We start from the raw sequence: 19,617 nt of genomic DNA, 5'->3' as shown, positions 1-19,617 counted from the left end.
TGTGAGTAGAAGCCATTGTGTTTTGGCAGAAGGACTGAAAGTAGGGTGACCACATCAGCCATGTTTTTCAGAGCGCATATATATTTTTACATATTGCTAACCAGCCCAGATAAAGTGCTGGCCTGCAGTATGGAGGATGCATAGCTGACTAATTGGTTCCATTCCATGAGTCTATACATCCTGCATACTGCAGGGCAGCACTTTACCTGGGCTGCTCATCAATATGTAAATCATACATGTGTCCTGGAAAACATCGCTGATGTGATCACCCTAACTGGAAGATGTGTCAACTTGACCACCCAGTCAAAGAAGCATTTAGCTGGCAGAATATGGAGCATTGACGACAGTTAAACAGACTAAATATAGTCTAGGTGCCCATATGATATGTATCTTCAAGAATAACACTGAAATGTACTGAAAAGATAAAGTGCACTCTTTGAGGGACATGTTTTGCTTACCATGGAGGAAAAAATGCTAATGGAGATTTTTTTGTCCTTTCTTATCATTACAGAGGTCAGAGCCCAGCTGTTGCCGAATTTAATTTGTTGTTGAAAGCACATTCCCTGGAAACCTATGGCGTGGATCCTCATCCTTGCAAGGTAGCACAGTTGTTTGCAACATAGTTTGATATGTCTGGTGACTGGGGATTAGGGTCTTAACTCTTGGCTATTACAATGGAGAAGCTATTTCCACATCCTGTTAAACAAATGTGAAAGTCCTACGTGTGACTCTTATGAAAACTCACACCTATGATGGCAGCAGAGCTATTAATGTGTGACCTAATCACACCTCAAAGTGTTAGCTTTTTAAGAGACCAGGTGCAGAGCTGGTCTAAATTTGTAGTCATTAATGCTTGAATCACACAAATACACCTACCTGGGAACTGTCAAGGTTTTGACCCTCGGTATTAGAGAGTCTGTAACGAGAGCTCAGCAGGGAAGGAGACTGGAAGCCAGGTTGATGAACAAAAAAGAAAAGTTTGTATTCAGCCCAAAACAGCTGCTTTCAGCAAATTTAAACATCCTGTTTGTTGAACAAAAACCAGTCAATATTCGTATGCCAAGCAATTTAAAATGTACCTACTAGAAGGGTGCACACATCCTAATCCTTATACAGCCATGAGCTGCAGCAAATCATTAACACTTTTACCTCCGAATTTTAACCTTGTAACAACTAGTATCCCAGTTAGAGCAAGTTCACCCCTTCATCCACTACTCCAATTTAAGGATATTTCAACATACAAGTTGGTGTTGTTCTCTTTGATATGTCTCAATTGAAATACCTGCTTCAATACAAGCGATTTCAGTCAGGATATCTTTACATCCTGAAATGTTTATTTGAGTCATTTTGTTGCCATCATTAGGTAAAGTCATTAAACTTTATGACTGACACAAGGCCATACAAATACATTATTATTATCAAACAACCAAAAGAGCATTTTATTCATATAACCCCCCATGTTACTTATTCATAAAAACCCAAGATAATATTGAGCTGCAGGTTTAAAACTACACATCTGATCCTGATAATAAGTTCAACTGCATGATTTCTCACTAGTCGGACCACTTGAATAAGATATGTGCACCTTCATACACGCTTAATGAAAATAACATTGATTAAAACATACTGAACAATAATAACTTGATGTGGGGAAATAGTAAGTAGGTTAGTAATGTTGTCTAGACAGGAGGGGGGTTATAAAAACACTATTATTATCAGTTCAATAATGATGGTATATAAAGAATTATAGGGAAAATGTCACGATAGTTATCATGTGAATGGGAAATATAATGTGGGAAGTAGAACTGAAGAGCTTTCTTGTTTATTATCCTAAAAATGATCACACTTCATTGATGTAATAGTTGGAAGTAATGTACAATAGGCACATACGTTACAAGCAACTTTTTATACTATCAATAAATGTTTAAAGAATTGACTCTTAAAGGGGTTTAAGAGTTTATAAAGGATTTACACGTTAGAAAAAAAGTGTGCAATTTTTAATTTTTAATAGTTGCAAATCTTCTTTTACAAATAATATGACTCGCTTCTGTATTATCCTCCATATATTCATCTAAATATATCTAAAGTGGCCTTACTTACACAAGAACTGGAGATGGAAAGTGCTTTATGGTTGGTGTAGTTTGCAAACAAGAATGCTAGGTCATTATATCATAATACATAATACAATCCCATTCTATCCTAAATAAGGGACATTATTGTACTATAGTCATCTTTTCTGGCAGGACTTCATAGAAAAAGCATCGATTCATACAGAAGACTTCTGACTGATGCACATATGATATCCCTTTCATTTGACAGCTGTATGTTCATGTGTCTGTGCTGGTTTCTTTTCAAGGATTCTACTGGGACCACAACATTTCTTGGATATACCGCCGCAGGTTTTGTTGTTTTCCAGGGTAACAAGAGAGTGCATCTTATAAAATGGTGAGGAACTTTCCTTTATACAAGCATCCTGCTTATGGCTATTAAAGACTCTGAGCCTCCGGTTTCTTTGCAATGAAACATAGAAAAAATGTAGAAAAAGAACAATATTTAGTAGAATGCCATAATACTGGCTCTTGCTAGCTTAAAGCAAATCTGTTTCTTTTACACAAATCTTACATTTTATAGTTTGGAGCACTAAATATATTTTATGGTACTTATGTATTTTTCCTTTAAAATAATGCATTAAATGTTAAATGATAAAATAAAAATTAAAATTATTAAAATCTTGATATCAGGATAAATGATATTATTTCTCATAGATAAATAAACTTTTGAATCACATGTCTCCATAACAGTTTTACTAAAACAAAAAAGAACAAGCTGTAGATCATTCTAGTAAATGTGTTTGTGATAAAAGAATGTGTAGTTACCTTTACTGCAACCCCTTGTTTCATGTGTGTTGGGGATTGGGGTCAGAACCAGGTATTAAAACATACTTCCCCGAATGTCCCATGTCTGCCAGCATAATATCCCAGCACTCCACTTCATTAGGTCTTAAGTTGCGTGGGAGCTTTGATTGAGGTTTGATTGAGCACAGATATTTTCTGCTTCTCAATGGGCCAAGCTGGTGAGGTCCTCAGATCACCAAACCGGCCCATGATCACCACTGCCTGCAAACGTGGTACAGCATCTGAAGAGCATGTCACATACCCCCATCTTTTTTTTTCCTTTGTAGGCCGGATATCTGTAAATTGAAGTTTGATGGGAAGACATTTTATGTTGTTGTATTGCAGAAGGAGGTAAGTGTTTAAGTTAGGCACCTGCTCTGCTACCTTCCAATGATGATAGAGGCCTGTACTTCATAAACTATAAACATCTTATTGTGTTCTAGGAACCACTTTTATGCAATAGTTTTCCTTAAAACAAAAGTGGAATAAGTAAAGTACTAAATATTAGCAAATGAAACATTTTATTATGCTAAGTCATAGCTGTTGTCAGAGCTGATTTGTCAAGTTCCGTGGGAAATATAATGGAGAAACATATTATCTCACAGAAGACTAATCCACTGTGAAGGATACAATGTAGGGTAGACAAATGGGTACAAAAAACATAATACAAAAAAGTCAATAACGGAAATGAGTTCTTGCTAATATAAAGATAGCAGTGTGTTACTCAATTAGGCAGGAACAGTAAAATGCCTCACCTATTGAATTCTGTTAAAGATGTAATTTAAAGTCATTCAGTGTGGCGAATATAAGACTGCACATTTCATCTCCCTTTGTATAATTCACAATGTCCTTCTCATTACTGCCAACAATTACTTATTCTTATTGTGTCTGCCTATTAACCAAGCTAACCGAAGAAAACCAATTCCTTCTTTTTGATGTCTTTCCATTGGAATAGGGATTGGAATTAAAAAAAATGTATCCCTGCCAGGATATGTGGATGCGGTCATCACTGAGCAGCTAAATGAGACATGGGCTAATAATTATTATTTTAAGAAAAGGTGGCAGCTCTAAGAATGAATGACATAGCTGGTCTCGTACCCACACATGCTGTTACATATTATCATATAAAGGTAGAAATAACTCCACTGGCATAGGAAATTGCTAGCAGCTCCTGAAACCAACTCAGGACAATGGTGTGAAAACGATCTCAGTGGGAAAACTTGGAGATATTTTACTTTGGTTATTTTCTGAAGCCTGTTAGGCATTTTCAAAATGAACGTTTGTATATTTCACGCGAGTGATCTCTCTAACCTTTACCCACATAACCAAGAGAACGTAATCCATAGAAATGCATTGCTTTACGCTCACTTTTTTTCTTATGCATGGATTTGTTCTTGTTTTCCACTCACCAGAAAAAAAACGTTTTAACCTTTCACACCTCGACACCAGCGGCCTGTAAGCACTTGTGGAAATGTGGCGTGGAGAACCAAGCCTTTTACAAGTAAGGGTGTTTTTCTAGAATTAAATTGTTTTACTGTATTTGAGTTTGTTAGAGTGTTTCAAATTCATATAAAGTTAATTCATTTTATATATATATATATATATAGTTTTAGGCAGGTGTGAAATTAATTGCTGTAAAGCAAGAATACGTTCAAAATTAGACATGTTATTTTTATCATCTAACAAAATGCAAATATTTGGTGTGACCACTCTTTGCCTTCAAAACAGCAATAATTCTTCTAGGTAGGCTTGCACGCAGTTTAAAGAATCTCGGCAGTGAGGTTGTTCCAAACATCTTGGACAACTAACCACAGTTCTTCTCTGTATTAAGGCAGTTTCAGTTTCCTCTCTCTCTTTATGTGATCCTAGAAAGACTCAATGATGTTGAGATCTGGGCTCTGGTAGCATCACTTATTCATGCATTTGACCTAATTTTTTTCTTTGATACACATTGTAAAAATCGTGTACTATATGCAAGCACCATTTTTTGCCATTAGGTCTCTAGGAAACAAGCTTCTGGTGACCTGCAGTACATTTGCTTTTTTATTCTAATGTCTGCATGAAAAGGACAAGTGAGAAAAAAATACTTCAGCTAATATATATTTCTGGTAATTTTTCTGTTTTTAGATATGCAAAATCAAGTCAAGTGAAGACAATGACCAGCAGCAATATATTTTTTAAAGGGAGTCGATTCCGGTATTGGTAGGTATCCTAGTGCATGCCTATTGTTTGTATAATTAACAATAAAATAGCTTTTGCATTAAAATGATCTCTACACTATGGCATAACTATCATATTTTGTAATGTGTGGCAACAATATTGCAACCTAGTCAGTTTTTAATGGACAGAATAGACAAAAATTTGCATTTGCGCAGATCCTGATGTAAACAGCTCATTGTTATTGTATTGAAATGTATTTCATAGCTGGAGCTGTTAGAAGCCGTGGTAAATAGCCAAACACAGTCAAAGTCAAAAGTTCCCTTTTTCCCCACTTTTTATACTATTTCCAGTGTATTAAGTCTGCAATTAAAATATTTTGAGGACATGTCACAGAATTCACTTTTCTATACTAAACACAAGTTCAATGTTTGCTCATTATGGAGCCCTATTGAGCTCCTTAATGTGCTTATAAGGTGAATACACTAATAGGAAACAAAAGGTAGCTCACTATTATAATTCCTGTATGAACAGCTTGCATATTTGTATACTTGTTTTCTCGATACACACAGATAATGTCACGTTGAAATCAGGCGTAACTACATTTCCAATAATACAGGATTTAGTGTACCATTTATTTCCATCCCAAATGTTTTCTATGAACTTAAGACAACTTTTAATTTTTATACAGTGGAAAAGTTGCGAAAGAGGTTGTAGATGCAAGCTGCAAAATTCAGAGGGACCCTCCGGAAGTACATAGGTACGGCTGGGATTTTTTTGTAAAATTAAATTCTTTTTGTGTTTTTATGCTTTTACACCTTGACCCATGTGTAATGAATTGTGTAAAGGTTTTCTTAAGAAAAAAATAAAGAAACATATTGCACAACTGAATAATAATGGACAAGAAGTAGGGTACCAGCATTCACAAAATTGTAGTCTATTAACATGCAATTTGTGATGGCATTGGCATAAACCTCATATTTTCAGGAAGGAAAACTATCTAGAACAATCTTTTATTGATACTGGTTCATAGTTTATTCTTTATGATTTGCTGGATCAATATCCTGCTTGTGGAAGAGATTAATAATGGCTTTTTGATTTATCTGTATAAAGTCCCTGAGTGGATTATACATGAATCTTGAAAAACCACAGGAACCAGGATAAGCCTAAAAAAACTTCATCCCTACATGTACATTTTAAACATAACATAGTAAAATATAAATAAAAATTTTAGAACAATGATGACTTGTGAAAACACATTGAAACAGATAATTTTCATAATATTTGCTCATAGTTAACAATTTATTCCCATTCTAAATTAATACATCCTAAAAATATTTGTCCCTAATTATGTTAGATAAATTCCTGTTTACAAGGCATTTTTACACTCACAATTTTAAATATAAAGAGGATGTCAGTAATTGATACACATACATTGTATAAATCATACTGGATCAAGCCCTCCAAACCTAAATGTTTCAGTTTTGTTATTATTACTTATGAAAGTTTCCAGTCTCTCAGTGGTTTATCACTAAAACCTTTTTTTGGTGTGATGTCCAGCTAACATTGTCTACCTTGCATTGTTAGATCTCTCATACCCCACAGTCGCAGTTCGTATTCCTTAAACAAGCAGCTTATAATCAACATGGAGCCCCTCCAGCCATTAATTCCATCACCGAATGAAGAAGAGGAAGACCATGCACAACCAGATGAAGGTAAATATGTAGTAAATTGTAGTGTTATAACTTCAATCTACTTTTATGCCAAGGTTATTCCATTTTTTTAGCCATCTGAGAGGTAGGCTGATGTTCTTCAACCTGTCAATGTATTTATTGACTACTTGACCTTATGGTATCCCAATCTTGACCTGTAGTTCCATGGACTACAGAGCCAATACTACATATCAAAAGTACACAGATCATTTATAGTTATATGCTACAAATTATTTTTTTTTTTGCATGTCAAACGACTCTTTTTGTGTACTGTCCAAATTGTTGGACCTTTTCTGTAGCTAAAATGAAGTGTTGGATATCTGATTGATGGGGCCAGATGAGTGTAGTGCACTTTGAAGGGTGGTTTTGATTTACAAGAGAAACTTACAGGGTTCAGTGAGTTACAGAGTTAGAACAGAACTAGTTGAGTTTGTTTATGCTCACAATTGTAATGCTTTGGAGAGAGACAAGGAAACAAACTGTTTTAATGACAATTATTTTAGAGCAATCTTAAATTGTAATAGAAGCAATCATTATTTAAAGACCATTCAGTGTAAGAATGTTTTTACAGACTTTCTGCAGTTGGGTGGTAGATCTGTACACTCAGATCATCGGTCATACTGGTAATCGGTGCAGTGAGTGTTATTTTGCTTCATCTTTAACAAGTGTAGAGTGTAGTTGATGGTAAAAAAGGTCTCCTTTCACTGATAAGACTACTAGTGGTTTATGTAACATAACATTTAGGTTGAGGAACGAGTCCCAATCATTTCTCCATAGACTAGCATGAGAAGTCGAAAAAGAATCAATATACCAGACATTCCTGCTTCTCTGCTTCATTGTTATTTATAGTATTTACTAAGGATGCTAGTATCTAGTAATATATAGAGGAGGGCTTTTTAAGTAACGGGGAGCATTAAGGAGAAAAATAAAAAGACAGGTTTCTCTCTACATGATGCTGCGCTTATTTGGTAGTATTTTAAGATGGAAATGCACCTTTAAAGTTAGAAGGTGAACAACTGAAGGGTAGTGTGACAAAATTCTACCCTACATAAAGTAGATACAGTATGTGCATAAAATTATCCTATATAGGGCACAGTAGATAAGGAGATTGGTTCTTTTGTGATGTCACCATCTTTGTATCTAAGTTATTAGGTAGTTAAGTATAGCTAAAATCACACCCTTTACCTACACCACCTAGTAACTGTCCTTACTTGTCATCACAGGTGAGTGGGCTAATGGAGATTTCCAGCTCTGATTGTTAGCAATTATTTTTAAAATTATCGCTGTGCATGAAATATTTTATTACTTGACCTTATGGTTCTCGTCCACTAAAATAATCCATTATGAAAAATCTGTTTGGAAAAGGCTAGCTTTTTGGGTGTAAAATATTTAATTGTATGTAATTAGTGTTGGGTAATGTATGGAATCACTGTTTTGTATGAGAATTGTGATGTTCTTCAGTAGGGTAGATCCATTGCATGTCCATTACTGCATAACATTAATATATGCCATTTCCAGTTCTCCAACACATTTGTCACAGTGCTATCTTTTTCTACATTTCATGACATTTGCTTTTTTATTTATAATCAATAAGTTTTTTTTAAAAAAAAAGAAGGTTCAATCACTGAAACAAATTGTGATTTTTGGTAATTTAATTGCTAACGTCTTTAGTAAGCCAAAAAGCAAAGTAGTTACCTGATAGCTCCTGCTGAATTCCTTAGTGAACAAAAGAAAGTTTTTTGGAATATTAAGGAGACAGTGAGGCATGTATACGTTTAATTCCCCATTGCCCTCTCTCATCAGCTGTATAATCCTTTGGTGCAGGACCAATGTAACATAGAAATGCTGCTTTGATGCATATGTAGATAACTACAAAGAAACTTGGGATCTCTTGCTAATTTCTTGATAATTTAAGGGACTCATTTATAGTTTTAAAAAGAGTCATACCCCTCAAGTTTAAGGGATAACAGAATCAGCGCTACTACAATCCAATAAATATTTGTACATAATAAAAATAATGTTACCTTAGTTAATATAGATGTTAGTTGCTCTCTGAAGGGTTTTTATAAGTTTGGAGAAAGTAGCTCCAGCACCTCTTTAGACAAATATCTGGCCAAACGAACGCAGAAAACTGCGTCTGACCTCTTGACTTTTCCTCCGAGACCCCCAGAGAAAGCCTGCAGCTGAGCAAAGGACTTCCATTCCAGCCTAGAAAACATTTGTGTGAGTTTAGGCTCTTTTTATATGTATTACTATTTGCCTTACCTGTGCTCTCAGTCTGCTGATAAAGATGCTTTTGTGTTTTATTGTCTTTGGACCTCTTTTATCTTCTCCTGCTTGTCATTACTTCCAGTGCTGCATCCTGCCTGCAAAGCCATACCCCTCCTTCTTGTGTGTGCTCTGCTATGACTTTCCGCAGCATATTAGACCTGCTCGCAAACCAGTGCTTCCAACAAGCCTGTGCCTTGAACCATGTCCTTTAATTTATTGTTGGCAGCTGTCTCTCACAATATATGGTTCTCTCTCAGCCACATGTTGGTAGTCAAGCACAGGCTGGACGCAACACTTATGCTTAAGTGTAAAGTCTAATCATTAACTTCTGCCCAGTAATTATTTGATATTAATAAAGCAAGAATTAAAATTGCATTAATATATATTTTCTCTAAGCTTCTTCTTTACAGACCCATGTGGCCAAAAGGTAGATCAGCTACAAATTCCAAGATTCTCAGCCAATTAGATGTTGGCAGAGGCCCATAGTAATTATAGTTTAACTACAGCCAGAGATCTACCATTTTGGAAGTTCTGCTCTGGATTACTTGGCAAACCATGCATTCTGTATAGAACGAGAATCACATGGCCTTATGCAAATATTCATGCTTTGTAACTCCCACAGCTCTGTTTTTTCATGCCCATGTGGTATGTTTACAAGACATCTATATCCTTGGTTTCTCCATCCAGAATATCTTGCATCACACGTGATCTGCATAATACATGCCAGATCCATTCTCTTGGAAATACACTACCATTCAAAAGTTTGGGGTCACTTAGCTGTTTTCATGGAAAACAAGGACATGTCTATCTGTGTAACATAATCATAAAAGGGTTTTCTAATGATCAGTTAGCCTTTTAAACTTAAACTTGGGTTAGCGAACACAACCTGCCATTGGAAGACAGGAGTGATATGAGCTGCTGATAAAGGGCCTCTGTATTCCTATGGAGATATTCCATTAAAAATCATTTACAACATTAACAATGTCTACACTGTATTTCTGATCCATTTGATGTTATTTTAATGGACAAAATTTGCTTTCTTTTAAAAACAAGGACATTTCTGATTGATCCCAAATTTTTTGAATAGTAGTGGATTTGCTCTTTGCATGTCATAGCTTAAATATTATTATAGCTAGTTTACTGGTACCAGATTTAGCTGCATTTAGCATCAGATCACCTTTACTTCATGCTGATTGCACCACATCCACACAGTTCACCATTATCTTTCCATACTTCAACCACCAAGTATCATCGCCGCCCCCATTCCACCTAGCTAAATCTTTCTAGCACTTCTTGCAGCTAAAAAGATTCAATGCCACCAGCTCATTCTTCAAATTTCATATGCTATCAGTTCCATCTCCACTTGCACCAACTACATCCAAATCCATTAAGCCCAGGAAGACTCTTCTTCCACTACATGTAAATAGGACAGCATCAATATATTTAGAATATAATTTTCATCCACCGACTTTTGAGAGTTGATCTGTTTCCACCCCATTAAGCCACGGGCTAAAATTGTTTACAAAGGGCTGATCTGGCCTAGAAAGGCCTGGGTCGGAACAACACTTTGTGAACAATTTTAGACTAGCCAGGGAGGCAGGCATGCAGTGGGGTCACGTAACACAATACAGCCATAAAGAAAGCTGCTAGTGAGGTTAGGGGGCGAGTGAGGGGATGAGTGAGAGTGTAAGGGAGGGGGAGTATGAATGTTTGTATGTTAAAGGGAGAGTGTATGTTAGCATTAATTTGTATGTGTGAGCATGAATGTGTATGTTTGTGTGAGCATGAATGTGTACGTGCAAGTATGAGAGAGGAACTACAGTATGTGCTAGCATGAATGTGTGAGTATGTGGAAGTGTGTTAATGTAAGTATCTGTGAGTGTGAGTGTATATGTATGTTAGCATGAGTGTGTAGATGATTATGCAGCAGCAATTCAATGAACAAACCAACCAAAGCTGACATCATGTACAATAGGTTGTAAAAGTCAAAGTACACAATAAATAAAATAATTTAAAAAATCCTGAAAAAAATAATCATGCATCATTTTCATTAATAAGAGTAAAAAAAATCTGTCAATACATACAGAAAATCATAATTTCTCAATACTTGCTATGACCACCATATGCCATCACACTTTCATGCCATCCAGCATTGAAACAAAAATCATGCACATGTTGCAGACATGATTGAAGCTATTTCTGTGGTTATACAGGTTATGTGGTCCTACTTTCCAATAGCAGACTTTGTATTCATAGCCCAGGTATGCAACCATTGTGTCTTCTAGCTAGACAATAATATATCTGTATTAGGGGTGATTTTTGTGTCTAATCTCTCTGGAAGGGACTGGAAATCCTTTGATCAGAGGCCAAGCTTTAATTTAGGGGAGGACACGCTGTTCCAGATGTTAATTTCTCACTTTTAGTAATGTTATTATAGTGGCCCATGCCACAGGCTGATTTTGGATATGCTTGCAATAATCATGTTCCATCAGTGCCCTGCTTTTCCACCCACGGTGGTTAGGAAGTGTGCACATATTGACCAGGATTTGGACTTTGCCATCACATGATTCTCCTGTCTTCCAACAGAGGAGGGTTCATCATTCAGTGACCCCATAGACATAAAGAAGGCCGCTCTGCATACATTATCTCAGCAATTCACAGCTGCATATGGTAGATGAATATAATGGGCAAGAATTACCTTGTCCTGCTCCATCTGCCAATGATCTATATGGGTGGTGCCATTTTATATTTCATAAAACTCAAGTTAGTAACCTCTGCTACGGTTGCATCCACTGCTCTATGGATAAAACACAGGTAATACAGAATTCTAGCTTTGTCGTTTGTTGTTGAAATTACAAGACTTTGTTACAAGTTCTTTCCTTCATGGAAGAGACCCGCAATTTATGCATTCATATATTTTTGTACACATAAATCACCTGCAATCTTTTCATGCCCAAGAACTTCCACAGAACCAGGCAACCTATAGATGCTGTCACGTGCTACATGCATGCATGTTGCAAAAAGTTCTGGAAAGAGGAAATCATCTACCACCGGTTTCTAATAAATACGCCATCAAAGATGCAGTCATGTATTACAGAAAACATGAAACATGCACTAACATTATTATGGTGCTTTATATTACATTGAACACGCAAATCACCTGTGGACCTTTTTAATGATCCCCCCTATATCAATGTTTGTGACTTGTTTGAATTAACTACAATTACTTACCCTGTGTTGGTATCTATAAATAAAAAGTGGCTTAGTGAGAAAGGCTGCACAATACAGTTCTAAATCTAAGAATTATGCATATAGTTATTATTAGCCTGGCAATTCAGTTTATCCTTCCCTTCAAATCCCTAGCTTTGTGTAGATGACCTTCCCATTCTTTTGCTCATGCTCCGCAACTCACTATAAACATTCAGAACCGAGTCATTTATAGCTTGTGTCCAGAGAGCTTCTGCATTGCTCAACTCTAAACCTGAAGTCAACATGGTGAAAGTCTTAGTGAAAATTACGACCACAAAAAGTATTTATATGCGCATGGTAAATCGCTCTGATAAGGAGGTGTTCATTCGCTTGCTGAAGTTTGGATCCAAGATTATAGCGAAGAATAATGGTAAATAGATAATGCTTTTGATATGACCTTGGTAACATGGCATTTTATAGGTTTCTGTTGCATTTCTACACAGTATGTATCCCTGCTTTGAATTTGGAGTAGAGATTGAGATAATATAGTGTTGCTTAGTAAGACTAACTGATTAAAGTAAGTGAAGCTACTAATAGAAAAATTGTATACATTCCAGACATGCATTTTTTGCTTAAGAAAGCCAACATATTATTTCAATTTTATCGGATAATATAGTATTAATGTTTCAGATAGCAAGAAATCTGCTATGTCTGTAGTTTTTATCTTCCTGTTTAAAATGTTAGATTTATCTTTCTCAGTTGCTGTGTTGTTAAATGTGCTCTTGTGCTTACTAACCTTACTGATTAGGTTTTTTTGAACATGACATCAAGATAGCTGTTTACTTTTCTTTGTTTTTTGAACATTGGTAAACATATATTGTCTCCTATTGGTGGCAGAAAAAAGTTGTAGAGCCATGTAAGCCTTGGGACATCAGCTAAGGTTTATGGTTTTAGCAGACCAGCAGGTACAATTCATATGTTGCTTAAGTGGAAGAGCACCTTTAATATTGTGGATAAAGGAGTAGTTATGTCTATATGATAAAATAAAAACAAACATCAGTTTGAAAATTATTTTATTTCAAATTAAACCACCACCTTTCTGTTCCTTGTAAACCAGAACAACACTTCTCTGCTCTCACTCTTGCTAAGGAAACCTACTTCACCTCTTCAATACTTCATAACCCTAAACGCCTCTTCAATACTTTCAATTCCCATCTTTGCCCTATGACAACTATCCCTTCCACTAACCTTATTGCCTCTAATAAAATTGAAATAATCAGATGTTTAAAATCTGCACAGTCCTTCTGCTGCCCTTGCCCTCCCTCTGACTCTGCACTCTCCCATACACTGAACTCTTCTTCCTCTTCTAAATTAAGTGATTTCCTCTTGTCACTGAGGTTTGTGCTCTTCTTCTTTCCCCTTATCCATCCTCATGTCCCCCCTCCTATCCCTTCTCATCTTACCCAGTCTCTCTCATCTACCTTGGTGTCTACGTTAGCTAATATGTTCCACCACTCCTTACTGGATCTGTCCCATCCTCCTTCAGCATGCTACCATAGCTCCTATCTTTAAAAAGCTACCCCTGGACCCGACTGTTCTGTCCTACTACGGTCCCATCTCTCTACTGCCTATTGCCTCCAAGCTTAATGAACAAATTGTATACAGTCAAATAACTACATTTCATAACTGCAACTCTTTATTGACCCTCTTCAATCTAGATTCCACTCTCAACATTCTACTGTGACCGTCCTTACTTAAGTTACTAATTACCTCCTCACTCCTAAATCCAAGGGCCACTACTCTATGCTAATCCTACTGGACCTTTGTGTTGCGTTTGACACTTTGGACAACCCTCTTCTCCTTAAAACACTTGATGATCTTGGTGTCTGGGATATTGCTCTCTCCTGGTTCACATCCTACCTTTCTGATCATACCTTCAGTGTCTCCCTTTCCAGTAACGCTTCCCCTCCACTTCCTTTATCAGTTGGTATACCCCTTGGCTCAGTTGTATGACTCATTCTGTTCTCACTGTATACTACCTGACTTGACAAACTAATCTCAACCTTTGGCTTTTAATACCACCTGTATGCTGATGACACCCAGATCTGCCTATCATCTCCTGATCTCTCTCACTCTGTCTTAGATCATGTAACCAACTGCCTTGCCTCTGTAGCTAAATGGATGTCGGCATGTTTTCTTAAACCTAATCTCTCCAAAACTTAACTTCTCATCTTCCCTCTCTAAAATGCTAACATTCCTTCTACAGTCTCCCTCAATGTTAATGGTGCAGTCATCTCCCCGACCCCTCACGCTCGCAACCCTGGTGTCACCCTTGACTCTGACCTCTCATTTACCCACCACATCCAGTCTGTTTCAAAAATCTGCCGTCTCCCTTTTAAAAACATTGCCCGCATTTATCCCTTCCGAACACAAGATGCCACTAAGGTTCTTTTTCATGCACTCATTATATCCTGCCTTGTTTATTGTAACCCTGTCTTAGCTGGTCTCCCTCATACCCATCTTGCCCCTCTACTGTCCACTATGAATGCTGCTGCCAGACTTATCTTCCTTACCCATCGCTTTACTAACACCTCTCCTCTCTGTCAGTCTCATCACTGGCTGCCTGTGTGCTTCAAAATTTCAAAACCCTGACTCTTACTTTCAAAGCTGTTCATAGTGGATCCACTACTTACATCTCCTCGCTCATCTCCAAATACACTCCCACCCGGTCTCTCCATTCATCTGATGATCTCTGTCTGTCCTGTGCTCTTTGTTCTGTGCTTCTAGTTCTCATACACGCTTGAAAGATTTCTCAAGGGCTGCCCTTATCCTTTGGGATGCCTACAAACTTGCACGTTAAAGCTCTTCCTCCTATCTTCCTTTTACCCACTCTTCTTAGTCCCTCTCCTGCAGGTCCATACCTAACAGTGGCACTTTTACATCTTGTGTAATAACTCCCTCTAGATTGTAAGCTCGTTTGAGCAGGGCCCTCCTTACCCCTTGTTTCTGTAAGTTGAATTGTTATGTTATATACTACTTGTTATGTCCTGTTTTCCCATTGTTTGGCGCTGTGTAATATGATGGCGCTATCTATATAAATAGCAATAATAATTCCATAAAAAAATAATACCATACATGCTGCAAAAACAATCAAATGTTCATGATCTGATTAATATGTTTCCTTTGCTTACAACTGTGTTGAGAATCTCATATAATTATTATGGGTCAATGGGCTGTTGGAATTTATCTTCATGAGAGGCAATTAATTCTTGCAGTGTGCCCTTTGACCCTTTTCTTTCCGCAGTGTGTCAGTGCTGTAGATATCTCTATCTACTATTATTTTACATAATATGCAGCTGATGTGGCCACCTCTCTAGTTCTCAGATAAAACACAGAAATTAATATCAACAGTTAACGTATATACTATTTTAGTGTGACCTATACATTTTTTAGCTGTCATAGGTTTTAGCAGGAAAACTAAGCAATGGTGTCATCATAGGAAAAAAGATTAAGTAGAGCTTTATTGAATTAACCAGATATTTTGGAGATGAGTTGAACAATGTATAACAATGATGCCTTGTCTGCAGAGGACTGAAGGATCGTGGGGAGTCCCAGGTGAGTATGTTTGCCACTCATTGACACTAAAGGGCTTCCTCAATTCCTATAATCAGACTGAAAGAAAAATCACGATCTAATCTAGGACTGGCCAATCAGATCTTATTAAAGTAAAATTCACATTAATTAATTGTATCTATGCAATCAGATACTGTCACTTTTACACACAATTCCCTATCTAGTGCCTCAATTTCTGGAATTACACTGATTGAAGCCTTAGTTGAAAACATCAAAAAACAGACGCATAAAAGATGAACATCATATATTAATACAACATAACCCATCACATAAAAAGTAGCAGGGCAAATACAAACTGTGTAATCTCAAACTAATAAAAATAAAATAGGAAAGTAATGCGCTGGATAAATAGGGGGCTTTCACTCCAGGAATAGAATCAGAAAGTTATTCTACAGTGCCAGTGTACTTACTCTATGCCAAGGGGATTTAACATCTGCTTTTAAGAACTAACTCGTCAGCTCCTATTGAAATATAAGATATTTAGTTTCTCTCTCCGTAGTCTTAAGCTTACACTACAAAGCCCAGGATGCTAATGTTTTTTAAAACAACTAATTGACGCTGTTTTAAAGTTGCTGTTCCACTTACATTACATCAACTGCATTTTCTGGTATGGCAGGCAAATACACTTTAGCACATCTGTCATTGTATTCTTTTCTCTGAAGGTTTAATCACAAAAACCAACACAGCTCTATAGCCCAACAGCACTAGCTTTGTGTCACATGATAAGTGGCAAAAGTTATAAATTATCAAACTCAGCAGAGTAGGTGGAACAGCACCTTTTGGTTATCTGGAAATGTGAAATGTTTTGTTTTACAGCAGTGATCTTAGTGTCTAATGAGATTTCTCTCCCTTCTTTAGGTGTCGTGATCTCACAGACAAACGATGCCAACTCTCTCCCAGTTCCTGGCAACTCTCCTGCCAGAGAATTAGAGGCAGCAACAGACATCGAAATCGATGAGGAAGAGAGTATAAAAGAGGAGCCACTAACAATATCAGAGCAGGTGTATAACCCCAGTGCTAGCTTGTTGCCCACCCCAATAGATGAGGGGGTTGAAATGCTCTTTAACAGTCCCGTTAGGGCAGAACATGACAGAGATGACATTGATTCATTTGAGGAATTAGAGGCAGATGAACATGCGTTTCTGATTGCAGAGGAGGAAGAAATGAAAGAAGCCAGGAAAGCACTGAGCTGGAGCTACAATGTTCTAATGGGGAACATGCAGCTGAACGCATTCCTGAAGAGTTTCTCCAGACTGATCCTGGTGGCTTTGGGCCTGCTGATGGTGGTTCTCCCACTGCTCCTCATTCTGCTGGAGTCCAACATTGACATTTCTTTCCTCCATGAAATACGTCAGACACCAGAGTTTGAGCAGTTCCATAACGAGTACTACTGCCCTTTGCGGAAGTGGATTGCGTGTAAAGTTAGTGCAGCACTGCATCTCCTCAGCAGTTCATAAAAAGTGACTATGTCAAATGACTGAAGGGTTATATTCATTGTTTTTTGTTTCTCACTATACCATAAATATCACAAATAAAAACTAATCTACGAAGTATAGGGCAGTTACCCCTTGGAATATATATATATATATAATGTTATATTTTTCACTAAACCAGTAAGGGAAATTTTACCAAAAACAAGTGTGCAATGTAAAATTCTTAATCTTATTCTTTTTTTGCTATTTTTCCTGTATATTAGACAATTATGTAAATATTTTAGCTGTGGATATTCTGTTGAAGTGGAATTAACTGCACATAGCATATTTAAAGAATAGTCCTTGCCCAGACTGGAAAAGTTATTTTAAATATAAACCTCAGTGCAATATCCCTTAACTGCTGGGTAATATCAAGAAAAAGAAAGTGTGTGCAGGTGTCCCATGCAGTAGAAGGGTTAATCGAGACCTATACAAGCAACATTTTTTGCTGTTCTTATTTTTCTTAACTTTTTACGTGTTTAAATATTTTGGTAAATTTGTAGCAAACAGATAAGTCTTCTTAACTTATGAAATTGTACAGACCTAAAAGATAAATGCACAAAAAGCATGTTGAGATTATTGTTATTTTCTATGTATGGCAATATCTTATTTTCTGATCTTTTTTTCTTTGTAATAAGTTGTCCTGTTTTCAGGAAATAAATGGTATATTTGTACGTTAGAGAATTTACATGACTAGTAAAGAAAATGGAAGAAAAAAATATATACATTAAGGTCATCACAAACACAGCAAAAATAGACTGGCAAAATGCAGTGGGGATTGGATCTCAATTAAGGTACCTAAATTTTTTTTTTAGCCATAAATAGCGTTAGTGCCCGAATGAGGTAAGTGATTGATGGGCTAAGTAAGTGGGGGAAAAGTGTTTGAAGTGACTTTTAAGGAGGTTATGAACAGAATTCTATTAAGTATTTCTCAGATTTAGAATGAAGCTTTAAGGGATAGGAAATGACAAGAATAGAATGTTCTGTGTCATGTTACTGAGGTGCTAAGGTTGGTAGAGACATTGGGCTTTATTCACTAATGGAAAAGTTTTCAGGAGAGATATGGTTTCAACTGCCTTACTTCACCATTCATTATGAAGGGCCAACACCGCCAGGATTCTCCAGCAAGAAGGCTGATCTGGCCCTGCATATTGTATTGTTCAATGGGTCAGGGGAGTTCGTGGAACTCTGATTCAACTAGGCATTATACAGGCCAGCCAAGTTTTTTTTGTGTGGTAGAAGCTCGCTGACAGTGGATGGCCATGATGTATACTGAACTCAAGGAGCTGAAACTCTTCTCTCACACAATCTCTCCCTTTAGTGAACAGACATCATTATCTAAAGAGACTCAACAAAAATACCAAGTAACTTTGCTAATTAAAAAAAAAATAAAAAATGATCTTTTTGGATATAAAATGTGGTTGTTCAATTTAATTTGTCATATTTTTGTCAACTAAGTTGTCAAAAAAGGTTAAAAAAACCAACTGATGAATGTCACTCATTCCATTGCTTCATAGGCTGCTGATCATTTACTTACATTTCTCAACAATTTATTGATCTTGCTTTTTTATGCTAATTATTCACCTTACATATGCTTGCTGGAGTTTGTTTCACTCTTTAAAACAGTTTGGGGAAGAACATCATCTTTTGGCAAATGTTAGTATGACAGAATAGAACTACACAGCCCACTCTGATGTCATGAAGATCTTTTAGCAGAAAATGCACAGATCCATCATGTAAAATAATTTGGGTTTTAAATACACTTAATGCAATAGGTTTCAGAAATACAGTTATTTAAGATTTTGGGGGAAGAACACATTTGAAATAACCATATCATTTTAAATTCTATGCTTACTTTATTACTTTCTTTTTCTGCGTTTGAATAAGATTGCCTTAAAAACCCAAGAGGCTCTGCCATGTATTATATTCTAGAAAATGTTGAGTTCCATCAGCCCTGTAATGGTACATTAATGTGTGAATGTTAGAAATTACCAGCATGCTGATCTGTATTCTGAAACAGCAGGACAAAATAACTCATGGTTCTCTTTTGTGTGCTAGTTGTAATATATCACAATGTTTTTTATTACTGTATAAAATGTATAGTAGAGGTATCAGATTGCAGAGTTGGCTAAATGAGAGTTTAATGACAATCTTTACACAGACACAACAATTATAAGTAGAGAAAAATATGGAAATCAAAAAAAGCTTCCATTCTCACTTGTCAACCAAGGGTATTAGTAAAATTCCCATGAACTGAATATCACAAGTTATTTGTAAGAATGATAAAAG

General features: G+C 36.5%; 1 protein-coding gene across 2 annotated transcripts in view; it reads left to right on the top strand.

The window, feature by feature from the left end:
• Positions 1 to 18,047, top strand: part of FRMD3 (FERM domain containing 3) — a 79,815-nt gene extending 61,768 nt beyond the window's left edge. For both annotated transcript variants that reach the window (XM_053467052.1, XM_053467059.1), the window contains 8 exons: positions 512 to 599; positions 2,357 to 2,445; positions 3,182 to 3,245; positions 4,307 to 4,395; positions 5,022 to 5,096; positions 5,743 to 5,811; positions 6,639 to 6,766; positions 16,715 to 18,047. In XM_053467052.1, the coding sequence (XP_053323027.1) occupies positions 512 to 599; positions 2,357 to 2,445; positions 3,182 to 3,245; positions 4,307 to 4,395; positions 5,022 to 5,096; positions 5,743 to 5,811; positions 6,639 to 6,766; positions 16,715 to 17,313 (1,201 nt within the window). In that variant the 3' untranslated portion in view covers positions 17,314 to 18,047. The remainder of the gene's footprint in view (positions 1 to 511; positions 600 to 2,356; positions 2,446 to 3,181; positions 3,246 to 4,306; positions 4,396 to 5,021; positions 5,097 to 5,742; positions 5,812 to 6,638; positions 6,767 to 16,714) is intronic.
• The last annotated feature ends 1,570 nt before the right edge of the window (positions 18,048 to 19,617 follow it).

Source organism: Spea bombifrons, chromosome 1 (assembly GCF_027358695.1).
Source record: "Spea bombifrons isolate aSpeBom1 chromosome 1, aSpeBom1.2.pri, whole genome shotgun sequence".
Classification (NCBI taxonomy): domain Eukaryota; kingdom Metazoa; phylum Chordata; class Amphibia; order Anura; family Pelobatidae; genus Spea; species Spea bombifrons.
This window is presented reverse-complemented; position numbering and strand designations above follow the sequence as displayed.